Source organism: Ammodytes marinus, assembly GCF_949987685.1.
Source record: "Ammodytes marinus genome assembly, chromosome: 1".
Taxonomy (NCBI): Eukaryota; Metazoa; Chordata; class Actinopteri; order Uranoscopiformes; family Ammodytidae; genus Ammodytes; species Ammodytes marinus.
The window spans coordinates 15,308,982-15,333,801 of NC_137230.1; the positions used below are offsets into that span (position 1 = coordinate 15,308,982).

At 40.2% G+C, this 24,820-nt stretch overlaps 1 protein-coding gene across 1 annotated transcript in view; it reads right to left on the minus strand.

Moving 5' to 3' along the window:
- glceb (glucuronic acid epimerase b) overlaps positions 1–24,820 on the minus strand; it is a 52,926-nt gene continuing 28,106 nt past the window's right edge. The window contains exons 3-6 of the mRNA XM_080025817.1: positions 17,252–17,781; positions 10,799–11,044; positions 4,637–4,929; positions 1–4,499 (exon numbers count right to left, since the gene is read on the minus strand). Of these exons, the coding sequence (XP_079881943.1) occupies positions 3,768–4,499; positions 4,637–4,929; positions 10,799–11,044; positions 17,252–17,768 (1,788 nt within the window). The 5' untranslated portion in view covers positions 17,769–17,781 and the 3' untranslated portion in view covers positions 1–3,767. The remainder of the gene's footprint in view (positions 4,500–4,636; positions 4,930–10,798; positions 11,045–17,251; positions 17,782–24,820) is intronic.

Sequence of the window (24,820 nt, forward strand, 5' to 3'; positions counted from 1 at the left end):
TGCTTTTATTTAATTTTGTTTACACCTTTAAAAAGCAACATTTTTAAAGCACAAAGATTTACTCCGTATATAAACAACTCTCTTTCCTTGGACTAAAAAAATGGTAGCATTTGCACATTGTGCTTTGATTGCAAAGTCTGTACAACTGCTCTGGGTCTCATGTGGTGACACAACCCCAGTAAACATTTTATTGCATAAATCACATCTGACCTCAGTGGTCATATGTTGAAGTCTTTAACAGATAGTGGAAAAACAGAAGAAGAAAAAAAACACTAAGATGAGGAAAATAACTTCTCATTGCCATTACACAGTGAACAATAATAGCAGCTTCCTTATTGAAGGTGTTGCACATTGTCCTGTAAAGAAAAGAAAAACAAAGCAATCCATAAGAAAAGCAACCAAAACATATGAAAATAAAACAGCAGTTGTGCTTTAGTCTACAGTATCTAGCAAAACATCTTACTCCAAAATATCCCAACAAATGATGAATGATGCAAACAGAAAAAAAGTAAAAGAAAAACTTTGAAGAGAATCGCAGCTATTGGCTCACTTGCCTTTACAACAGTAGCTGACTAAATGCTAATCTCTAGTTGCACACATCCCCCTTTACGATAAGCACGCTTTACATATCTTTTTATTTTCACTTTAACCTATTTCAACCTACATTTGAAAAACAAGCATTTCTCAAAAGGCAGTGTCTCTGTGACTGTCTCCAAAGAGACTCAACATCCATTAAATGCTGAATGGAAATAGTTTTTTTTCCACAAAAATATACAAATCAAATATAGTTGAATCAATGACTTTGGTATATAAACAAAATGAAGGGAGTTGATCACACACACAGCTTCCAGTCCTGAATGTTCCCTTAAAACTACATAACAACTTGACCTGTCAAAATGGCAGGAGTGAGACTTATGCAAGGATTCATGGGAAGGAAACGCCACCAGGAAACGAACAAAGCAACGCACGCACGCACGCACACACACACGCACACTCACTCCTGTTCTACAGGATAACATTTTATCTCTTAACTTTAAAAACACAGTATGCTCCTCTAAGACAGAGGAAGTGGGCTACTGTACAAACTAAACCAAAAAATAGCTTTTTAGAATAAAATCTAAATATTTTGAGTTTATGAGAAGTAATGTTGACATTTTTAAGATAAAAGTTTCAATTTGTAACTAACTTTTAGGACAAATTTAAATCACAAGAAAAAATTTGAATTAGCATTAGAAAAAAAATCACAGCATTACATGAAAAAAATGCCTTGAGAACATTAATTCAATAAAGTATTAGTAGAAGTAACTGTTAAATACACTTTATATCAACTAATGTATTTACGTTACTATGTTCTCTTGCAAAATATTTATTTTTCCTTTTAATATTATAACTTTATTCTTTGAAGATTACAATTCTCAAAAAATTTGATAATTTTTTCTTATCTTTTTTTTCTGATTATCGTCAATTGAGTTTCTGAATGAAGAAAGTTACAGATGGTGTATGGTGAGAAAAGGATACCCGCAGGAATTAGTAATGAGTCTCAAAAAATTCAAATCAACCGTTTTTCTATCCAATGTTACATCAAAATTAAATCGCACATTTCTTTCATGTAGTCTTAAACACTCTTAAAAGTTTCCATCTCTGTTATGAAAATGACCAAAAATGAAATTAACTATCAGAGGAACAAACCAGCCTGGGCTCTCCCGTGTCCCCATTAATAATCTTTAAGGCAGATCGATGAAAGCCTCATTAATGCTGAGGGCTCCTCTTGCTTTTCTGTACCAGTGTTGATGCCAGTGAATGCTGACTCATCCCCGACTAGGGACTGTACTGTATGCAGCCTCTCAAGCCTATTAGCAAGGTGAATTGTTGCTGTCTTGTCGAGCCCCATTCTCCCGATACAGTGGTTCAACTGTGCAGCGCCTTGGATTAAAAGAGGCTGAGTTCACGCACCCACCACAGCTCAAAAGGAGCAATGAGAGCCTGCTGGGACCGACAGCCTGTACGTTTTTGAAGAATGTTTCCTCAACCTTCAGCACTCTCCCGGCATTGTCTTTAAATGTTGTGAATTGACATAAATTGAGACGCAGCGGTGGCTCTACTGCCCACACATCTACACAACACATTCATTTTCAACCACCTACACTTGTGGTGTGCAGCACTTATCATCTGGAAGTATAGAGCTAGGAGAAGAGCTTTTCAGTTGAGTTTTCAACTAAACGGCAATTTTAAAAAAGGTCAAAAGGGGGGCAGGAAGATGAAAGATGTAGCTTTAACTAATGCAGCCGGTGCTCAAACCAGGGGATATAAACATTTGACTGAGTAGTCAAGGGTGTTATTTGAAGCTAAACTTTGGCATTTAAAGAAATGCATAAGTAGCAGTAAGTATTTAGCTTAAATTCATTTTTACAGTATGTCCTGTGTGCATTTCTTTTGGGATGAAAGGATTTTAAAATTGACACTGCTAGACCCCATTTAGAGCAATCGGCATGAAGCTTGACTTGACTTCTCTATTTCTGTATCTTATTTATCAAGTACAGTTAATCTAGGTGCTCATTTCTCAGCCGCAGTCTGATTTCCTCTCAACTGTGACCACATCGGTACTGAAACGACTCGGCTTGGATCACAGTCCACCATAGGATATGATAAATGGTACATGAATCATGTTTTTGTGGGACCAACAGACTGCAGTGGGTTTAACTTTTGGTTACAGCTAAAAAAGGCAGAACAACCTTAAACACATCACATCTAAGTACCTGCATTACATTGGCCTCAGCACTGATGGCTAATTAGGATATTTCTGCAGGCCTGATGGGTTTGAGCTCAGTGATTGTAACAGGAACACTTAGTACCTGTCTCTCAGGCAAAACACATCCTGGTCCATGTGTAAGTCCCTCAGCCAAGTATGTCCGGCACATTTAAATGAAGTGGAATTGCGGGTCGCAAGCAATATGTATATTAAAATTAATATTTAAATAAAATATTTTATGGAGTTGAGCTCATAGTCATAGCAACACCACCCGACCAAAGATTATGTATAAGAATGTATCTGAAGTGGAAATTGCTTCAGAAAATAGCTAAGCTACAGGTTTTGGAAGCATAACGCATTTAAAGGGATGATAGACAAATTAATGAATCTCAACTAATAGCTTAAACACGGTATTCATAATACCATACTTATTGATTTAAAACATTGACATTTTGAACGTTATGGGATAATAAAAGAAATAGGATCAAATGGGGAAACAAAAATCACAATGTTTCAGTATTTTATGTTGATATGGAATATTTAGTTTTGGCAACATTCTCTTCCAATAATTTATACTATATTTAGTCTTTTATGGTTAATTTGTTTTAATAAACTTTGAAAATCTGGCTGAAATGGTAGTAAAATACAACGGGAGATGAGATATGACACACACGCACACATCCACACACACACTTTCTGAGCACAAACACTCTGAAACTAGGTCTGTGCATAATTACAAACACTAGCTTAAGGAAAAAAGAAAGGAGAGGAGAGCTACAGTCAATGTTGCAGAAAACATAAAACCTGCAACAGGGCACAAGAGAAATGCTTAGTGTCGAGAGCTGCAGCTGAATAAACTCATCCTTTAGATTATGAACCAAATTCAACGAAAACTGGGACACAAAGACACACAATGTGACCAACTGCAACACATTCAATCATCCACTAGTTTCTCACATATTAAGTCTATTCAATGTTCATCATCCCAGCTCTATACTACACACGGGTCACAGTTTGTTTAGTTGTGCTTGGCACGAATCCCTTTTAAGTAGTTTTTCCAGCGCTTGACCACATCCTTGAAGATGGGAGCGTTGTCTATAGATGCCAGCAGCTGGAGCTGGTTAATGTGCGTGGTGTGATAGTCCCAGCGTGCCAGGTTGGGCGCGGTGCCCAACACAAAGTGACGCAGGTCGTAGATGCTGCCAGAGCCTGTGTCAAAGAGCGGCAGCATGGCCTTCACAGACTCCATGCCTCTGCTGAACAGCTGGTTGGCCTCCCTGCCCAGCTTCTCTCCTGCTGTCTCAGTCAAGTCAAAGAGTCCCAGCAGGGAGTAGATGAAGCCGTTAAGGACGAAGGAGCTGGGCGTGGTTGGGTATTCTTCATACCAGTCGTATTTGTTCATGAACACAGCTTTGACCCCGTGCTGCGCTGAAGGCACCTTGTATGGTCCCACTGCCTTGAGGGCAGCGTTGAGGTAAGCCTGGTCCTTGGTGAGCAGGTAGGCTCTCACTAGAGTGGACATGGCCTGGCCCTGAGCCATGGCAGAGTACCAGCCGGGCTCCAGGGGCCGGAAGCCTTCTCCCAGTTTACGGGTCACCATGATCGGCCAACCTCCTCGGTCGTCCTGGTTACGCACCAGCCAGTCGCTGGCGGCAAAGAAGGCGGCCATGTGGGCAGTGGTGGAGATGGTGACGTTGTCGACCGAGCCGCGTCCGTGTAGGACTAACCGGACCACCTGTCTGGGCATGATCTAGGAAGACAATGGGAAATAAGTGCCAAAGATTTCATCATGAGCAGTTAAATTATATGAAAATCTATTGTTTTAGTTGTCTAGTCCAGTTACAAAGTAATTGGAGCGAAAGTGGTTTTTGTTTGAGATTTACTGACCTTTGTGGCCTTTACAGCCTTGGTGTTGGACAGGCCGATGCCCTTCCTGAGGTCAGTGAGCAGATCTCGGGTCAGTGTGCTCCAAGCGGTGCGAGGGCCTATACCGTAGGTGATGTCACGCTCTTTGGAGGCGATGAGCAGCGTGCTGGTCACGTAGTGGATAGTGAAGGGCGGGCCCTTCTCCGTGGTTTCCAGGACAACCGACACACTGCCGTTGGAGATGAACTTAATGTCCAGACTGAGGATGAAGTCTTTGGAGTTGGCCAGCTGGAGGGACACGCCTTCAGAAGACTCTGGAGTGAGGAGGGTGGGTGCAGCAGAGAAATATGGGAGGAGTTACAAATGTGTATAATATGAACTGAAATGTTTTCATGTGCACTTGGTATGAGTGCACTTGACCGATTTAAGAAACGTACTCACTGACGAATACCGGATGACAATGGACTATTTTTAGCAGACTGACTGGAAGCTTTTTACAGCACGTCTGTCTCCTCTAGTACACTCTCCTTTGATGGTGTGCTTCTATGATAGCTCGTCTTTCTAGTCCTGTTCAAAGATTCACTTTTTAGTCACACTCTCGTACAATCAATAGCAGACAGATTCCTTCATTTGAATCTTTATTTCCAAGGGTCTTGTAATGATATTGGTTGTGTAAAGTGCTGTGTGTGAGTCTCGAACACACACAAGGGACAAGTTTCTCATCTCATGAACAGTGAGTGCAGGTTTGCACACTGAGCTTAATAAGAAGGAGAACAGAAGAGAGGGAATTATAGATGACGGAAAATAAAGGAGAGAATGAAAGATGAGGTTGATCTAAACTGGTCAGATACTCCTTTTACAATATGTGCACTAGTGAGCCACCTCAGTTGCAGTTCTGAATTAATGCCAACTCCCTTTAGTACAAACAGCTTCTGGAATGATCTCTCCCTTGGCCTTGTTACTCGGTCTGAACACAACAAAAAAACAAAGAAATCAAGGCTATCTGAAGGACGAAGAGAGAAAAGAGTTCAGGAGTCATGAAGAAGGAGGGTAATGGAATGATGGGTTGCCATCAGTGCCCCTTGAAGCCAGCCCGAGACCGGAGAGAGTGAAAATGAGCCGTTACTGAGAAGACAATTTGAGAAGCACAGAGACAGAGAGATCTCACATGACACGAGCTGAGAAAGCAGAGGCAGACAAAGGCCGTGTGAGACACAAAGACAGTCGATCGGGAAGAGAATGAAGGAGAGAGCCAGTCTGGCAGGGGCCTTTGGATGACTACGGCTCTTTAATGCACTCATAAATCCATTACTTAAGGCAATGCAGAGAGTAAGTGGATTTGTACTCTGGCCCAGTGATTACTCTGGCATCAATAAAGGATGGGAAGGGAATATAGACGAGATTCCACCTCCACTGCTCGGCTCTCTGGCTGCTTAGCAAGACTGCAGCGGACAGAGGTGACATGCGGCTAGGTACATGTCAGCGCAAAGTCGTGCCTGGGTACATGAGTGAAAGTAACACTTGAAAACACATGCACTGTACAGTCAGCGCACGTGTGATTATTAATCCTCAACCTCTGCTAACAACATCAGTGTGTCAACACAGGGCAAAAGCTGTCTATGAAAATAATTCACCCACTATGAGGTTTTCATGTTTTTTGAGGCTGTAATAACGATTATTTACATTATTGATCTATTAGCCAAAACATTTTTCATTTGGTTGTATATCCATGTAATGTTAAAAATGCCCCTTAATAACTTCCCAGAGGCTGAGATGACTAATTGAAATGTTTTTTATTTTATTTTACACAGGTATATCCCATTGAGACCGAAGACTTGTTATACTGCCAACACTTAAAAACTAATACATTAAAAAGTGAAAAGTAAGTGATATTTTTTTGTTAATATGAATGTTAAATCACTCTATATTCATACAGCAATCACTTAAACAGTATGCACAGTTCAACACCCAGTCATTCAGCTTTGCAGTAATTGATAAAATGTTGAGTATCCCGCTCGTTTTATCCAATCAGGAGACATAAAGAGGCGAGTTTCTGTGCCTGTGAACACTGACTCGCTGCTTTCCATCGCGGCACTATCTGATGAAGACGGCTGTGCGTTCATGTGGTTGTGACGTAGGGACGAGGGAGGGGACTGCTAACTACAGTCACTGACAAAAAGTCAGCTAAAAGGACCATATCACTTACTTTTCCTTAAAATCCCCACAATTGACAAAATGAAAATAAATTCTGCCGAAAAATTACTGAAACAATTAAAAGATTTAGCAGCATTGGCATTCTTTACAGCCTGTAGTGTGTGTGGATGAAGCCCTATCAGCTTAGCACATCTGAATACTGTAGATTATTCACGTTCTTCTTTGTGAACCTGCTCGATCTCTATCCGGTTGGAGGATTGTAAGTAAACACGCCTTTCTCAAGTCCAGCCACACAGTCTGGTCGGACAGAGATCTGGACTTTGACATTATAAGTTATGATCCACATAAACATCAACATTTCAAAATTTTTCATTAAATAGCTGTTCAATGCATTTACATTTCGGTATAAAAACCACAGTAAGTGCTACCCCTGTAATCACGGGTGTCACCAAATCAACCAGTACACAAACATTTGTCAATTTAACTTTGATTCAATGATGTAAGACAATACAACATAGAAAAAAGGTTAACAATAAGGTTATTGTAGCTGGTGACAACTGTTACTCCACTGCATCCCCATACACAGATCACCTTGCTAATTCTGGCAGGCTATATGGTTTGAAAACAAACTGCATTTCGGACCACTATTGGAGCCAGACCATCTAAAAAAAGGTGCTCAGTGGTGGACATTTTGTTGCTCAGGACTGTGTGCAGATGGTAGATGGTAGGTTATTATCAGGGGACAAATGATTGATCCACTTGTTCAGGAGTGGTGCCCTAGATACAGTAAGGAAGGGAAAAAAGACCCAAAGAAAATAGGGAGTGGGAGGAGGTGGAGGGATGAACAGACAGAAAGAGAAACTGACAGCCAAGGAAGGAAACAAGAGAAGTTTAGGTGAGATGAGCAGAACAAGGCGTTAAAATGGATGAGAGTTATTATGATTGCAATGTTTAGGAAGTGCAAAAGGGGCTGAGGGGTTGTTAAGTGGGTGGAAATGAGTAAATAGAGGTGGGAGATGGACTGTAATGTGGGGATAGAGGAAGAAGATTAATGGAGAATGAAGACTGCTGAGGGAGTGGTGATGAAAACATGATGATGTCAAGGAAAGAGAGAGAGCTACAGTGGCCAGCTGAAGCTGTAAGGCAAAGGGAAGCAAAGGAGCAGGAAGGGACAGACAGAATTGTTAAGAGCGGTGAACTGAAGAGACCATTTTGACAATGAGAGCTATTACAGCAGAATCAGGAGCTCAACAGGGGACAGAGAGAGAGAGTGTCCTGGACTATGCCAACAATCTCATGGCCTTCGTCATTTTACAGGTTATACAACTAGGCCAGATGTCCTATTTCTTTTATTAAAGATATTTATAAGACCTTAAAGTCATCAGCTTAGTTTAACATGGATATTCCAACAACCATGCCCACCTGCTGTCATTTGCCTCAAACTTGACAACTTCCAAACTGCTTGCTAGGGCTATGGTGATAGTCTCACGTCAATTTCAGACTATTGACGTGATAGATATATTACGATAATAATGTTGGTCTTTTACAAAAAGCATAAAGACACAGCCAACTCCTTATTTCATTCAAATAATCAATAACATCATAGAGTAGTGTTTCTTTTCTCACAAAAACATGTTTTGCCAAGCGTCAATCGACAGATGCCTGTAGCAGACAATGAGCAAATTAACCAAAGCAGCAGCCAAGATGTATTTTTTTCTGTTTTCAACAACTTAATTAACAATCATTTACAACAGATGATTAACTTTGCCATAGATAGTTGAAAGTTGAACTAAACTTTCTGGTTTGATAACATCTCTCTTTTTAAATCCCAATCTGAATCAGACTATCATTCCAACTGCAAGCCACCCTTTATACAATTCTGTTTGGGTCATAATGAAAAGGGTGAAAGGAGTGAAGCAGGAGTCTAATAGTTGTTTTCTTCTACATTTTTTTCTATATCTATTTTTAGATGTATAGGGGGAGAAGGCTGCACACAATCAACGGATACACAGACTGAGGGAGGCTGGAGGCACAGTTTCCTCAGTGCCACTTGAGCCTTGGATACAAAGAGAGTGAGGTGAATTAAAGCAGGTTCTATTGAGTTGAAACTGTGCAAATATGCACCAAGGTCTAGTGCCATCTTTCAATCAGTGGTAGCAGTAAGTGGTAATAATCGACAACTTTCTGAAGGCCTGTTAACTATTATTATTATTATCCAAAAATTTTAAAGTTATTTTGCAATGTTCAAATCTCTCCAAATGGGTTTAAATCAACAAGATTTTCAGTGACATTTCTGTGATGTCGAACTCATCAGAGACCTTTGTGTCTTTATAAGTGCCTATGTACATTCACTCTGTTATAATACTGCTTGTATTATACTCTTGTAATTTATGCTAAACTTAAAATGTCTAGAATTAAAATCAATGCATGGTATATTTAATATCAAACGTTTTGTAATTGTGATAAAATGACAGCTTAAGTATTTCTGATTAAGACAGATGACCACCAAATCACACAGTCGAGTGCTCCCCATTATAGCAGAATTAGTTAACAATCCTCACAGCTCAGAATGACTGGGAATTCTAAAAATATTGAAGCCGAACAAAAGTGAAAAAAGTGCACCAATGACTGTGCCCAGCTGTCTAAGCAAACTCTTTGAATAGGGACAGTACTTCATTACCTGTCTAAAAAACATGTCACAATCAACTAGATGTGATCACTGAAGAACGCACCGCTATATTGATCTTGCTGAACAATGAAAAGGTAACAGTAATGCTCATGTGGTACGTTTGGTATCAACAAACAGGTTTACGTTAAATTGGCTACAGCTGATAAAAGTTGGAGAAGTCTGCAGTAAATAATATATTGTCAAACTGCAAGGTAATTCTGTCTGCAGCAATTTTCACAAAGCATTGAGACACACCCTGCATTCCAATAGTAGTTGCACTTCCCCTTGTTCATTTACCCTCAGCCCTTGGCATGACGTAACAGCATACGTTGCACGGAGGGAACTTGGAGAGCGGAGGGAGACTGGGCGGGGGAGGAGCGGAGGATTTAAATGGAACCCACTTGCCCACTTGCCCTTGTAGTCGCAATGGACCGTCAGTTACATAGGTAAATCTGAATGCAAATAATACAGAATTATAACATTCTGCTAAGGTAGCCTATGTTGCAGAAAGCCATTTCCATAGCATAACAAACATTGAATTTCGACACGGTAACTCAGATTATCAAGATATTGTTACTTACACATGTAAATAGTTTGCTCCGACATATTTTCTTATTTATGTTACTTTCAACCAAAAACATTTGTTTTAAATAGTCCTCTAATTGGCAGCCATCGGTGTTATAGCAGCAATGTGTAAACTGCAATACATTCACTGGATTGTTCGTATGGAAATAGGATAGCCTAATTGAGGCGTTTTGGAATATATTTATATATATATATATAGGCTATATTTGTCCTGCGGGTGGCCGCGATGTCCCTAAAAGCATACAGTCTACCGGAAAATAAAAGGAGAAGAAGAAGAAGACAAACTGCAATGCACTGTGGGTGATATCCACCTCGGAGTGACCATCCATGTTGACTTGATCACTCAGCCCTCCGAGGGTCTATCTCACGAAGTTCACTTCAGTTTCCAGACTATTGGAACGACACTTAAGATGGCAGCGGGGATTCCCCCGAGAGCAAGTGCCTAGGGAAAGTGAACGAGGGCCTGTTGAACGGGTATTGGAACGTACCCACAGTGAATGTGACAATGGAAGAAGAAGAAGAAGAGATATGTGATGCCTTTGCATGGTGGTTCATAAATTATCACAATTTTTAGGAATCCGTCAGTATGTGGCGGGTCCACTTGTCAACCGACACAGTCTTACCAGTAATCTTGCACTGTGCCGGTGACTCACTGCAGACTATTATCCTTTCCAGAGAGTATACAGTTTGCATATGGGGCCTCCTATACAGCCACAGTTAACAGGGGATAAATTCCTTGGCCTGAGGCATTGTGGGCTCATGGAAGGCTTACATACCTGGAGCGCTGAACTGACGCACGGAGGAAGCTCTGGTCTTGTCGTGGACACGGCTGAGCCCGCAGCCTTTGGGGACGGTCCAGGTGGCCGTGCTGGCCCGGCTGTCTCTCTCCTCGGCTGTATCGTACACCTCCACGTGGGGAGGCCGCTCCGTCAGGTTCTTGCTGTAATGGCTCAAGCCATACTGGGCAATCTGGATGGCGTAGAAGTAGCCCTGAGGGCCCCACTGAGTGGACAGAGGCACGCCTGGGTGATAAAAAAAATAGGGAGGAAGAGGAGAATGTTGTTGAATAAAGAGTATTAATTTTTCTGTGCTGATAGGCTTTAAAATCTGGTTCTTCCATGTTTTTCTTGTTATTGTAATTTTTTCTTTTGAGCTCTTTGTCGTTTATTTCAAGCAAATGTTGCTTTCTGGATGGAGTTAATGGTCAATACAGGCATTCATTTTGGGTTGATGAAGGTCTAAATGTGTTAAAGTGCAGAGTCACATTGAGTTCATAACCAAGTCATATCAATAAAACTGTTCCAAAATGAATTATTACTACAAATGATTTTACAGATTTTCCAACTTTCGAGAAGGGGTGTGTGCACGTGTACCCGGTTGGTTAGTATATCAAAACCGTTATCAATAAATGAAAGTTTTGAAAATGACTTCAATATGTTCTGGATTCACGCATTAATTCATTTCAAATCAGAAATTACACAAACTATTTGGAGAAGATAAAAGCTAGTCTGCAGAATCCGTCTGTCTGTCCCTCTCCGTGACCAGAGGCGATATTGCGTGTTGATGCCAGAAATAGTTCAGGCACGAGAATCAATGATTAAAAGATAGTTAACTTGAAAGACCTTGTGACGGGATAATCAAGTGTGCAACCAAAACCCCATAATTGTGAGAAGAACATAATATACTCACATAAGGGCTGGTGATAATGTGTCTCCTCCGTTCAAACTAATCCCTATTTCATATGTATCTGATCAACTATATTCTACTTCCTGATCGCTTTTTGTGTAGTTTTACTCTACTACACCTGGCAAACAGTATTCTACTAGTTCTCTACTAAAGTGGTTTATAAGCTATACACTTTTATTTTAAAAGGACTGCGTGTCCATTTTTGTGAGTATTATTTCAAAACAGACCAAATTTAATGCACAAAAACAATCGTTGCTTCAATATACAACTGCAGTGGCAGTCACACTGACAAGCACAAATAAAGGATCTTGCACGTTTTCCAACTGCTCCCTGCAGCGTTTCCAATGCAGCGTGTGTCTGGACAGCCCATCCACATAGATTCACTCCAATACACAAAGATTTTCATGTGTTTTTATAGATTTTTTTCCCTTTCAAATGTCAATGTGACAGATGACTTGAGCAGTCGCTCCTCCCTGCACTCTTTCTTGTATCAGGCCAGGCAGAGTTGAAGTTGTGCATTTTTTTATCTGCACCGGCCAGATAACATGGTTTCATCCATGCATGCCTAGACATCGTTTGTGTTGCATGAATAAATGGCCCAGAACCAGATAACTTTTAATTTTTCATTACTAAGTTATGCTTCTGAAATATGGATTTCCTTCAGCTTAATTACCATTTCTAATTACTAATGGGACATGAATACATGTATCATTTTAATGTTGGTCTTAAAGGCGACAGTATGGACCATTGCCACAAACCACATTTAAAATAGTTAAGTCCTCACAAACAATACCCGATTGAGAAATTAAATATCCGATTAATATGTTAATAAAAAAGCACAAAACCCACTCACACACTCATCCATCCCAACACGAGCTTTCCAATCCCTTGTCAGACTTTTCTTCATGCCTGTCTTGCTACCAGCATCTCCCTTGACAACATAAGTCATATGACTGTCAGAATCCTCACACTGCAGCTCTGTGCTATACTCACTGAAGACTAAGTAATCCATATGGAATTGACCGTTAAGCCTCCTCATATTTTCATGACTCCAGAGAGTGGACTTTTCTAGAAATATGAATAACTAAGACTTGTGCCAATTACAGTGTACTCTATAAGCCTACTGATGTTAATATGGCCACAAACGTGCTACATCATTTTAATGTTTTGCAATGTTTTTCCCCCTCCTCTTTTAATCACTTGACCTCTACCAGGTCAGCAAAACTGTGACATCTAGATGAATGTTAACAAAAGAATTAAAACTCCATTAAGCAACATGTTTAATATCAACAATAAACCAAAAGACTATTATGTCATGTGGAGGGGGTTGTTGTGCTGAACCCACTGGGAATTACGACTAAACTCATTAGGTCTTTGCAGCTGTTCGCCTGATTTAGAAAACTGCAAACCCAAAGAACCAAAGCAAACTGATGGATAAAGTTTAGCATGTTGTTACAGCTAAAGGCTAAAGAAGTTGTTGAGGACCAAAGAGCAAAGGCCTGTATCTGTTGGACTGAGAAATGTCAGGTGGTCAGAAGCATGGTGCAATTGGATGTTCATGTTGCTCTACGTCTGCTGGATGTATAAGAAATAGATTGCTAACACATTATCCATAAATATCAACTTGAAAAACCAATGATCTAATCTGGGATTCATTTTATTTGAGGTGTTGTGTAGTGGTTCTGCCTCTTAGCAGCCAAAATAGGTTAATAGTGATGCAGCTTTAATGGCTTGGTATTCCAGCTGTGTACCACTTTGGAGAAATAAACTTTATTAAACGTATCTGGATACATCACTGGCTGTTTCTAAGGCTTTGTCCACATGTATAGGGATATATAATTATTATTTTCCTGTAAGTTTTTGAATCTACTGAAACTGAGTTTTGGGTGAATAAAATTGAGATTTTTGAAACCTCCATGTTTTGTCCCGGGCATTTGTCGAAATTCTGACATCACCTAAATTCGTGCAAAACCCATTGTTGCTTTGTGCAATGAGCACGCACGTAACTAAACAACAACAATAGTGAACTGCCAGTTTGTTTTTTAGTTGGTTAGCACTGCTAGGTCTGATTAAAGGTTTACAATTTAACTCAATATAAGAACCACATTTCTATTTGGGTTTCACCACAGCCTTTTGTAGTGTGTGCCAGAAAGCTTTTAAATAAATGAAGTTGAAGAGATCTGTTTCAAATAACTATGAATAAATTGTTAGGTACAATTGTTTTTACGTCACTCCCACTGAAGTTGTTATTAAATGTTCTTCTCTGGTATTTGATCATAGCTTTAGTCTTTATCACCACCTACTGGCTTGGCATGCTTGTTTTTGCATTCTCAAGTAGACAGAGATATTTTGTGTTAAACAAAGTTGTTTCAGAGGAGGAAAATATCCGTTTAACAATATCTGTATGTATAGAAAGACCCAAGGGTTTTCAAAGCTGGTTTTAACCCAGCTATAGGACCAGCATAATCACATGCAAATCACATGGCTTGTGAGCCAGTACAAACCAGGATTTGTTGTTTGGCATGAGACATGAGAACTGGGAAGGAAATCCTCACCTGGCAAGAGGAGAAAGTGTTGTATCCATCTTGGTCAGCAGGTTGAGTGTGCAGGTTAAGAGAGTGTAACCAAATGTCATGTTTGCATTCGCACCGATAGCTAAATTGAGAGCATGAGTGTTTTAGTAAAGCACTTCAAAGGTTATAAGATGTTTTAGAACTCTGTATGTTTTTTCTAGATATAACGAGAATAGGAGATAAAGACTGCAGACTGTGATTTAAGACGGTGGTTCAAGAGAGAATTAACTGCTTCCACTAATGATAGTGCCCTGGCTGCTGGAGCTTCATTACTCTCAACTTTTGTTCTTTGTCTCATGGTGCAGCAAAAAAAAGTTAAGACCTCAATTACTAGCCCTCTACTATAAAAGCAAAAGCACAACAGAAGCTGTGACAAGTAACGGCACATGAACGTGCTTGTGTGAATTTGTGGAATAATAACAATGTTGTTGAGTGAATACATTTGCATTCAAAGACTGATTGAGAATTTCAGACTTATCATCCGAAATTCAGACTTATCATCTGAAATACTTTCAACTAATTCCCATTCCCAATATATCAGAGTTTAAAGAAGCAAGCAGGAGCTTGACATATCAGTACATTATGTATGTGTCAAATGCTACAATTTGATTCCTGACACAAGTTACATCCCCACAGATTGTGGCAGAAGCTAGAGTAATGTAAAAGGGCCATCATGACATTTAATTAATAGATTTGCTGAAAGTCCTGTTAAGTAACTTACCCTCGTATAGGTTGCTTTGGGAGAGAAATTGTCCCATGACCTTGCTTAAGCCCTGCGGTACCACAAGTGTGACAAACTCATTAATGAACCTCTAATTTCACCTATAAAAATATGCTTTCATTGGAGAGAGGTGTGTAGGCTAGTGCATGTCGAGTGCTAAAAAGCAAGAGGCCTTGGGCTTAAGATATGAGCATGTGTCTAATGCCTTTCCTCTAGTTTTTAACTAAATGAAACGGTCTTCAGGAAATGAAAGATCGAGAATAACTTTGCTGATCGCTGCTCAGCCCAGAGGTAACAGATTGGTCTGAATTCCTGACTGACCCATTTACACTATATGTTCCCTCCAACACATGTCTCATAGTGGAGCATAATTATGCTAAAAGCTAGAATAACATGCACTCAAAAATAAAACAATTGAATGAAATTCAACCACATGTAGTATCAGGCTCAAATGAGTGTAAGCCAGAATCAAATAATGCTTTCTGCAACTTACCATACAGAAAACTACTGTGTGTTGTTCTGTTTGTGTGATACACTGAAAAGCAGATTTGTGTCATGCCGAAATCCAAGGTGGGAAATTGCACTATCCATCTCAGCAAAAATACCTACAGTATTTACTGCTGGCAAATTGCTCTTACAGACACTGGCTATCATTATTAATCATGCTACCCTCTGCAACTGAACCCCCCCCCCCCCCCAGTGAATACATCATATTGTATGACATTAACAGCAAAACCAAAGCTTCTGATTTGAATGTTACGGTCTCAGTAATGACAGAGCAGATCACAAATCTCTTCTACCTCTGTCATTATAATTTTTTTACACAGATATGTCTGAATTTGTAAGGTTACTTTTTGAAGGACTTAATAACAACTACTATATTTAGATTTCATTGTGTGATTATGATAGTGTTTAATTTTTGTTGTTTTACTGGTGGCTATTTTAATACAAAAGAGGGATAATGAATATCTATTGTAAATTCAGTAGGGCGCAGAAATATATTGAAGACAATGTTGTTTGAACTAATAGCCTTTTTAAATGAGCTATCGATCCCGCCTGGTAATTAGGAACCTTGAAGAGAAAACAACTTTAAGGACAGACTAAAAGTGTGAAGGAACAGGGTGGGATTTAGCTGAAATAGAACTTCATTTAATAAATCATATATTTGTAATTGACGTGAGTTGGTTAAACACCTACAAATCAATCAAAGTTGATTATCAAATACATGTACTGTGTTTTATATGTTTATTGTTTTCATACACTTATAATACGTTGTGCTGGAGGTGTATGCAACACAGTAAGTGTGGAAACCAGGTGTCCTACATTGGGTAACATTAAAATACTGTTGAAAATTCGATCCAAACTGTAATGAGAAATGTACTTGTTTAAAATATTTTGCCTGTTTATACTGTAAACAGACTGTGTATTTGCATGTTTAATATCGTGTGTTCTTGTATCAAATATAACGGCCTCTGCACACATCCTGCGTCTACCTCTGGAGCGCGTCGCCTTACCTTACTGCTGCGTCTCTCTGACTTTTCTCGGACACACATGGAACGTCTCAGCAGCTGCAGCTGCAGCGCTGCTTCTAAAAGCCCTATCTTTCTACATAGAGTTTTCATAGATAATTCCCATTAAAAATGAAGTTCTTTCCTGTCATTTATGATGCATATGATTTATACTGAGTCTAATATTGAGTCTGGACAGTAATCCGTGCGCCCCATTGCCTTTTTTTATTTTTTTGTCACATTTTCGCTTGTTGGAAGTTTTATTTTGAAAGGGACACACCAGGAAATGGTGAAACAACAGCGAAAGCTGCCGGTATGAAGTCAATATGACTCTCAGCAGAGTATTTCTCAATCAGTTAAAGCAGAGAGACCCGAGAGAGACGCGCGGCTCTCAGAAAAAAAAATAGGCGAGCCTCCTGAGGTAAAGGGGAGCGTCGCTACAGACGTGCCTCCGACGCGCATCAGCAGTGCGTCTGAGGTTGGATGTGTGCCCGCTCTAGGTTGATTACACGGTCAGTGACAAAAAGTCAGACGCGAGGTAGACACGCAGTAGAGGTAGGATGTGTGCAGAGGCCGTAAAGCAAAAATGCCAGTTCACTGACAAAAAAACACATAGGCTATGTATATATACACAACATTGTGTTACCTTTTTTACTTGTTATAAATAGATTCTTGTGCAGCCCAAACTGCGAGCCCCAATATATCTCTGTGATTAATACCACTAGAAAAAAAAAGTCTTACCTTCCACTCCACTTATACATTTGACACGGTCGCGGACCTCAACGTTGTATCCCTCGAATGACATGAAGACTCCATCTGGGTGGTAAGGCTCCCGCTGGGCGTAAACCTTTGAATAACTGTGCTGGAACTCGAAGCGATCGTAGCCGTCGTACTGCACTACTTTGCCGTACACGTCAAAGTACTTCTCCATCCAGTTGAATGGCAGATAGACCTCTCCGCCCTCTCGCCTGCCTTTGATGGTGGATTCATCGTTGATCAGGCAGTCGATTTCCTCATACTTGATCCCGCCCGCGACGCCAACCACAGGCGGGGGCTCTGGGGGTTGTGGAGGGTGCTGTTGGCTGCTGATGCTGGCGTCCCCAACCCTGGGACTGGGAGCCACCAAGGCAGCACGGGGCAGGAAGTGCAGGGAGGTGTCACTGGAGCAGCGGTTCCATAGCAACACAGTGATTAAAGTGAAGAGGGCGCAGATGACTATAAGGGTCTTGTAGTTCACCCGGGCAGCCAGGCAGCGCATGGTCACAACTTGCCTGCATGACACAAATACAATGAATAAGTAAGTAAGTAGGTAATTATCTGGATGCGTTATAAACTTCTCCGTACAGCAGCTTTGGTCTTTCAACATATGTTATTTAAGTGACTTGATTCACTCAGAGCAATATATTCAATAGCAGATCAACATAAGAGACTGCACGCATACGTTTATTCTGGGACCTCAAACAATGCATAGAGCAAATCACACATTTCACCCAAGCCAACAGAAATTAATAATTGACATATAACCAAGGTCTCCTCCTCCACACTAATATAAACTAACAGCTTATTGACCATAGGATTTTTAATCACAGTGACTACATAGTTAGGTCCTCAGGGGAATGAGGAGGATGAAAATCCTTACTCCATACGTTCCTTTCAATATCTCAGCATAAACTAGCCACTGCCAAAGGTCATCTCAATAATGTGCATTCATTGGGCAATAGCAATATGCTACAGTGTTGCAGTCAAATCATAGTGCCTGCAGCTTATTGAACAAAGTAATTGTCTTGGTTGATTGCTGAGACATAAGAAAGTGGAATTCCAAACTGCTTCAACAAGCAAATGTTAATGATGTGCAAGTTGTAGAGAATTTGATATTTCTAAATTAAGGCTACGGGGTAAACCTGTCAAAGCCAAATAACTTAATTTAGACTCGGCCTGTGTCATAGAGGGGATGAGATGTGTCCACTCAGATCAAATGTATATATATACAGTATCTCACAAAAGTGAGTACACCCCTCACATTTCTTCACATTTTTCTTTATATCTTTCCATGGGACAACACTGAATAAATGACACTTTAATACAATGTAAAGTAGTCAGTGCACAGCTTGTATAACAGTGTAAATTTACTGTCCCCTCAAAATAACTCGACACACAGCCATTAATGTCTAAACTGCTGGCAACAAAAGTGAGTACACCCCTTGGAAATTTTTTACAAATTGGGCCCAAAGTGTAAATATTTTGTGTGGCCACCATTATTTTCCAACACTGCCTTAACCCTCTTGGGCATGTAGTTCACTAGAGCTTCACAGGTTGCAACTGGAACCCTCTTCCACCCATTTATGACAGCATCACAGAGCTGGTGGATATTAAAGACCTTGCGCTCCTCCACCTTCTGTTTGAGGATGCCCCAAAGATGCTCAATAGGGTTTAGGTCTGGAGACATGCTTGGCCAGGCCATAACCTTTACCCTCAGCTTTTTTAGCAAGCCACTGGTCGTCTTGGAGGTGTGTTTGGGGTCGTTATCATGTTGCAATACCACCCTGCGGCCCAGTTTACGAAGGTTGAGTGCACATGGTCAGCGTCGTACACAGAGGTTGGCTTTGGAAAATAGACGTATGAGTGCTGCCAGCATTGCTGAAGGGCTTGAAGGGGTGGGGGGTCAACCTGTCAGTGCTCAGACCATACGCCGCACTCTGCATCATACTGGTCTGCATGGCTGTCATCCCAGAAGGAAGCCTATTCTAAAGATGATGCACAAGAAACCCCACAAAAAGTTTGCTGAAGACAAACAGACTACGGACATGGATTACTGCAACCATGTCCTGTGGTCTGATGAGACCAAAATACATTTATTTGGTTCAGATGGTGTTAAGAGTGTGGAGCGGCAACCAGGTGAGGAGTACAAAGACAAGTGTGTCTTGCCTAGAGTCAAGCATGGTGGTTGGAGTGTCATGGTCTGGGGCTGCATGAGTGCTGCCAGCACTGGGGATCTACAGTTCATTGAATTCTAACATGTACTGTGACATACTGAAGCAGAGCATGATCCCCTCCCTTCATAAACTGGGCTGCAGGGCAGTACTGCAACATGATAACGACCCCAAACACCCCTCCGAACGACCACTGGCTTGCTAAAGAAGCTGAGGGTAAAGTTTATGGACTGGCCAAGCATGTCTCCAGTCTTAAACCCTATTGAGCATCTTTGGGGCATCCTAAAACGGGAGATGGAGGAGCGCAAGGACTCTAATATCCACCAGCTCCTTGATGTCGTCATGAATGGGTAGAAGAGGGTTCCAGTTGCAACCTGTGAAGCTCTAGGGAACTACATGCCCAAGAGGGTTAAGGCAGTGCTAGAAAATAATGATGGCAAAACAAAATATTGACACTTTGGGCCCAATTTGGACATTTTTTCTTAGGTGTGTACTCACTTTTGTTGCCAGCAGTTTAGACATTAATGGCTGTGTGTCGAGTTATTTTGAGGGGACAGTAAATTTACACTGTTATACAAGCTGTACACTGACTACTTGACAATGTATCAAAGTGTCATTTATTCAGTGTTGTCGCATGGAAAGATATAATGAAATATTTGAAGAAATGTTAGGGGTGTACTCACTTTTGTGAGATACTGTATATATATGTATATTTATAATATATATATGTATAGTGTGATGTTTCAAAGATGTATGAAAATTGTATTTCTTATAAGTAGCTCTAAAACCTTTTGCTCATGTCTTCCAGTCAGTGGTGGAAAAAGAGCTTCGATGCATCTCTGCGCCTGATAAATTATTGCCAGCCACATATAAAAACTATCACTGATATTTAGAGAAATGTCAGTGATGAAGGATTGGGCCGACGGGAGCTCTGACAATGCTGAAAATTCAAGGCAGAAGGCCTGGGGACTGCACCCTGAAAGATAAGTAGGGCCGGTCCTGTCAGGGAACTATAAATAATTGGCTCTTTTTATAGTGATTCGTCGCTGGTGTTGAGCTCAGGCTCAAGGTGGATAGACATGGGCTTAAGCACTGCAGCATGGAGAGAGTCCCAGCCTGCCACAACAGTAAGCACACTGGAAGAGGAGTTAATGTCACTGGGAAGCAAATTACAAGACACTGTTTGTTTATGGATATGAACCAGTGAATGTTCCGATTCAGGTCATATCACACTCCGTCTCAACTGAATCCGACGGAACAAATAAGCCCATTCATTTTGTGTCCAAAACCAGTGCAAGATGGTGAAACCAACCACTTACTAACATTAAAAAAAAGATTGTTGTGATGGCATGACACACACATGACTGACCAGAGGTGGACGATCAGAAAAAGCTTTGAAAGAGTCATAAGCATAATTTTTATTTCACCTTTTAGGTACGAGGACTTATTTGAGATTTGGATTGACCTTTGTGTAATCAACTGGTCATGCAGCTCAAGTCAGATATAATCGCTGTGGTAACAACAGTTTGGAAGGAAACCTACACCAAAAAAATATAAATAAAAAAAGACAAATGAAAGTGGACAGAAAGCGAAAGACAATCTGAATCCTGTCCCTAAATGCTTAACAGATTAAGGAAAATGACACTGGAAAACAAAATCAGCTTTTCACTTTACATGCTCTCAGTGTCCCGCCTCAGGAAATTGAAAAGTGTCTGAAAATAGCAAGCAGCGGCTTAACATTTGTATTGGATGACATAATTCTTTGTGAACACCTAAACGATCAAGACAAAAACCAGTTTCTCTGGTGCAGCCAAACAGCTATATTCCACTAACTGTTTCACATACCACAGGTCCTGTAATTTTTGTAAGGAAATACACCAATATCAGCCAAATAAATTCAAACACTGTAATGATTTTACTGTACAGAATGTCTGGGGTCAATATTTTGCTAAGTATTCCCAATAATGAATCTGATGACTACAGCAGTTGTGATGTTCTGTAAAAATATAATACCCTTACATTGTCAACGTTTCTGTGTTTCCCTTATGTTGACTTAATAGAACTATACTGTATGGACAGTACTGAATACACTTCACATTATCAGGGCTCTTTGACATTCTTTCTGTCTCATTATAAAATGTGGAGAACTGTTACTATCTCAAGAGTGTCTCTTAAATAACAAAGAATGTGTAGAAAGCAGTCTATAGTAGGATGTGGGGTCCAATTACATTTTTAATACCTATATTGAAAATAAATCCACCTCCAGTCACCACAAGATTAACAGCCTGGGATTCACAGAGTTGCTAATTAGAGAGGGACAAGTAAAGCATATTTTCTCATAGTAATCCATGCAAGTTTGTCACACATTTACAGGCTGCACATGGTGCTATGTCAATGTCAAGACACTACTTTATTTCGAAGTAACCTTACCTAATGTTATTAATGGAAAATGCCCAAATGTACCTATATATTTGAGCTATTTGGTAAGTAGTATTTAGGGCTTAAACTAGGGATGGGGCCGATCCGATCCAGTATCGGGTCCGATATGGCCGAAATCTGCGTATCGGATATCGGACTGACAGCTCCAATATTAAAAAAAAAATGTACTATGAAAGAGCGAACGAGCCGTGTGAGTAGAGCTGCAACGATTAATCGACGAATCGATTATTAATCGATTACTAAAATAATCGCCAACTATTTTGATAATCGATTAATCGTTTCGAGTATTTTTTTAATAAAAAATGTCCAAATTCTCTGATTTCAGCTTCCAAATGTGAATATTTTATGGTTTCTTCAATTCTATTATGACAGTTAACTGAAATATCTGTGTGTTTTGGACATAATAATACATTTGAGGACGTCAACATGGGCTTTGGAAAATGTATCACCATTTTTCACCATTTTCTGACATTTTACGGCCCAAAACATATCGATTAATAATCGATTAATCGAGAAAATAATCGACAGATTAATCGATTATCAAAATAATCGTTAGTTGCAGCCCTACGTGTGAGCATGCGCCGACATTCGGTGGAGGGAGAGAGGACACCACTTTCTAATTTGACATACAGTACGTATCAGTTTGTTAGCCAGTGAGCTAACCAAAGCTAATCCAAGTCAAGGAAGTGGAGAGGCTTCTGCACTGTGACAAATTCCACTATGTAAAATACAGCCAGAGAGAGGAAGACTGTTCAGACAAACAGACCACCACATATTCTAGTGGGGCAGAAGTGATCATTGAAAAGGATTTTTTTTTGTATGACTATAATTCTGCCTTTAAGATAAACCTATATGCATTTGTGTATATTTCTTGCTCTTTTAAATTAGAATTGCTTAAGCCTTCCTAGCCTTATACATAACATCACCACCAACAAAAAAATGTATAACAATTATGATATCGTATCGGACAGTATCGGTATCGGCCGATATCCAAAACCCAGATATCGGAATCGGATCGGAACTAAAAATAGTGGATCGGTGCATCCCTAGCTTAAACAATGGATAAATAAACAACTGGTCAACCAAAAGAAAAGTTTTTGATAACTGAGAACAATTTGAGTCATTGTTGCTAGAAATTCTAAACATTTACTGGTTCCAGATGTTTCCCAAAATGAGCATTTGCCACTTGTATTTGTTTAATCCGACAGATAAACTAAAATTCACATTTTTCAATGTTTTTTATATTTGATGGACCAAAACAAAGAATTAGCAACATAATTGTCAAATAGTAAAATAGGCAATCAGATATCTAATATAATTAACATTCCATTAATTCCATTTAATTTAATTCCACGACTTAATATGACGGTCCACTTATAGTATACTAACAAGGACGCTTAGACATATCTAACGTTGTAAAAGCTAAAATGGTCCGACTGACAAATCCTGCATGATATTGCTGACAGCTCTAAACTGAAGCTGCTTGAGCAAACATCGGCTGAAATGACTGACAGGACAACTTCACAGGCTGGGTTCCTGAGGTCCCAGGGTTGGAATACACAGCTGTTATGCTGCTACTGCTGATCTTGAAAGGCTTTAAACTTTGATTGTGAGCATTTGCCTTTGAGCTTTGATAGACATATGAGGGATCTCTAGGTGCCCTGATGCTTGCTTTCTCAAATGCGGCAAGTGATCCCTTGGCTTAAAACTATGATTATCAATTCTGCCAGAGATAGAATACAACCTAGAATAGTTTTTTTAACGTATGCAAATCTTTGAGAGTTTGTATCCCCCAAATCCCCCTGTAACAAGCCTGGGAAATATCTAGCAGGTATCTAATGTATTTGGTAAGAGTGAGAAAAAAATGCTGTTGTAAAAATAGCTGCTTCTGGGGGCGCCCTTAGCTCAGTTGGTAGGGCGTCCCCCCCCCATGAGCCCCGGCCAGCAGCGGACCCGGGTTCGATTCCAGCCCGCGGTCGTTCTCTGCATGTCACTCTCCTCTCTGCCCCATTTCAACTCTGTCTCTACACTATCAATAAAGCATAAAAATGCCAAAAAAAATACCTGCCCAGTCCAGAATGCACAACATTTACAACATGTCAACATTGTTGCTGCAGTGAGTATAGGGATCAGTGAATGGAGGGGCTTTTCTTCTGGCGTAAAAATCACAAGCAGTCATCATAGCAATAAAAGCTGAGTGCTTGTGAGCTACCCTTGGGGAGCTATTGGAGCAGAAGGCTGGTGCATGCATGAGGGGCAGGTGTTGTAGCCCTAACTAAACTCATGACATTTTCACTGCTCCCCTCCACGGGTGAAGTAAGGTAGGGGTTTAAGACTGCCTGTAAATTATCAGCTTATGCTGAAGCTGTGAGGCATGTTAGCTCCTGTGGAGGTGGGATAGTGTCTGTGTGTGCAAGTCTCTGTGTGTGTGTGTGTGTGTGTGTGTGTGTGTGTGTGTGTGTGTGTGTGTGTGTGTGTGTGTGTGTGTGTGTGTGTGTGTGTGTGTGTGTGTGTGTGTGTGTGTGTGTGTGTGTGTGTGTGTGTGTGTGTGTGTGTGTGTGTGTTGTGGATCTAATACCGTGGAGTCATCGGGGTGAATTTAAGGCAAAAAAAAAAGTAGTATTTCAACCTAGCGCAACACTCACATTCTACAATTATACTTTTTTTAATGGAAAGTGTAAGTGAACGATATAGATCAACCTGTCTTATAATATGTTATCACTCCCTCAATAGCATGGTTTAACACATGTTTACAACACATGGATCATAAACCAAAGAAAAACACTTCAAATATGTTTCATAAAAGGTTCTTAAACTACAAGATTGAGTTATACAAATCAGAGTTGGCACTGATGTAAGGTACGCTATCGAGTCCTTAACAGTAAAAGTACATTCAAGACGCAACTGAACCTTTATAGAAAATGTAAATCTCTTTCACTTC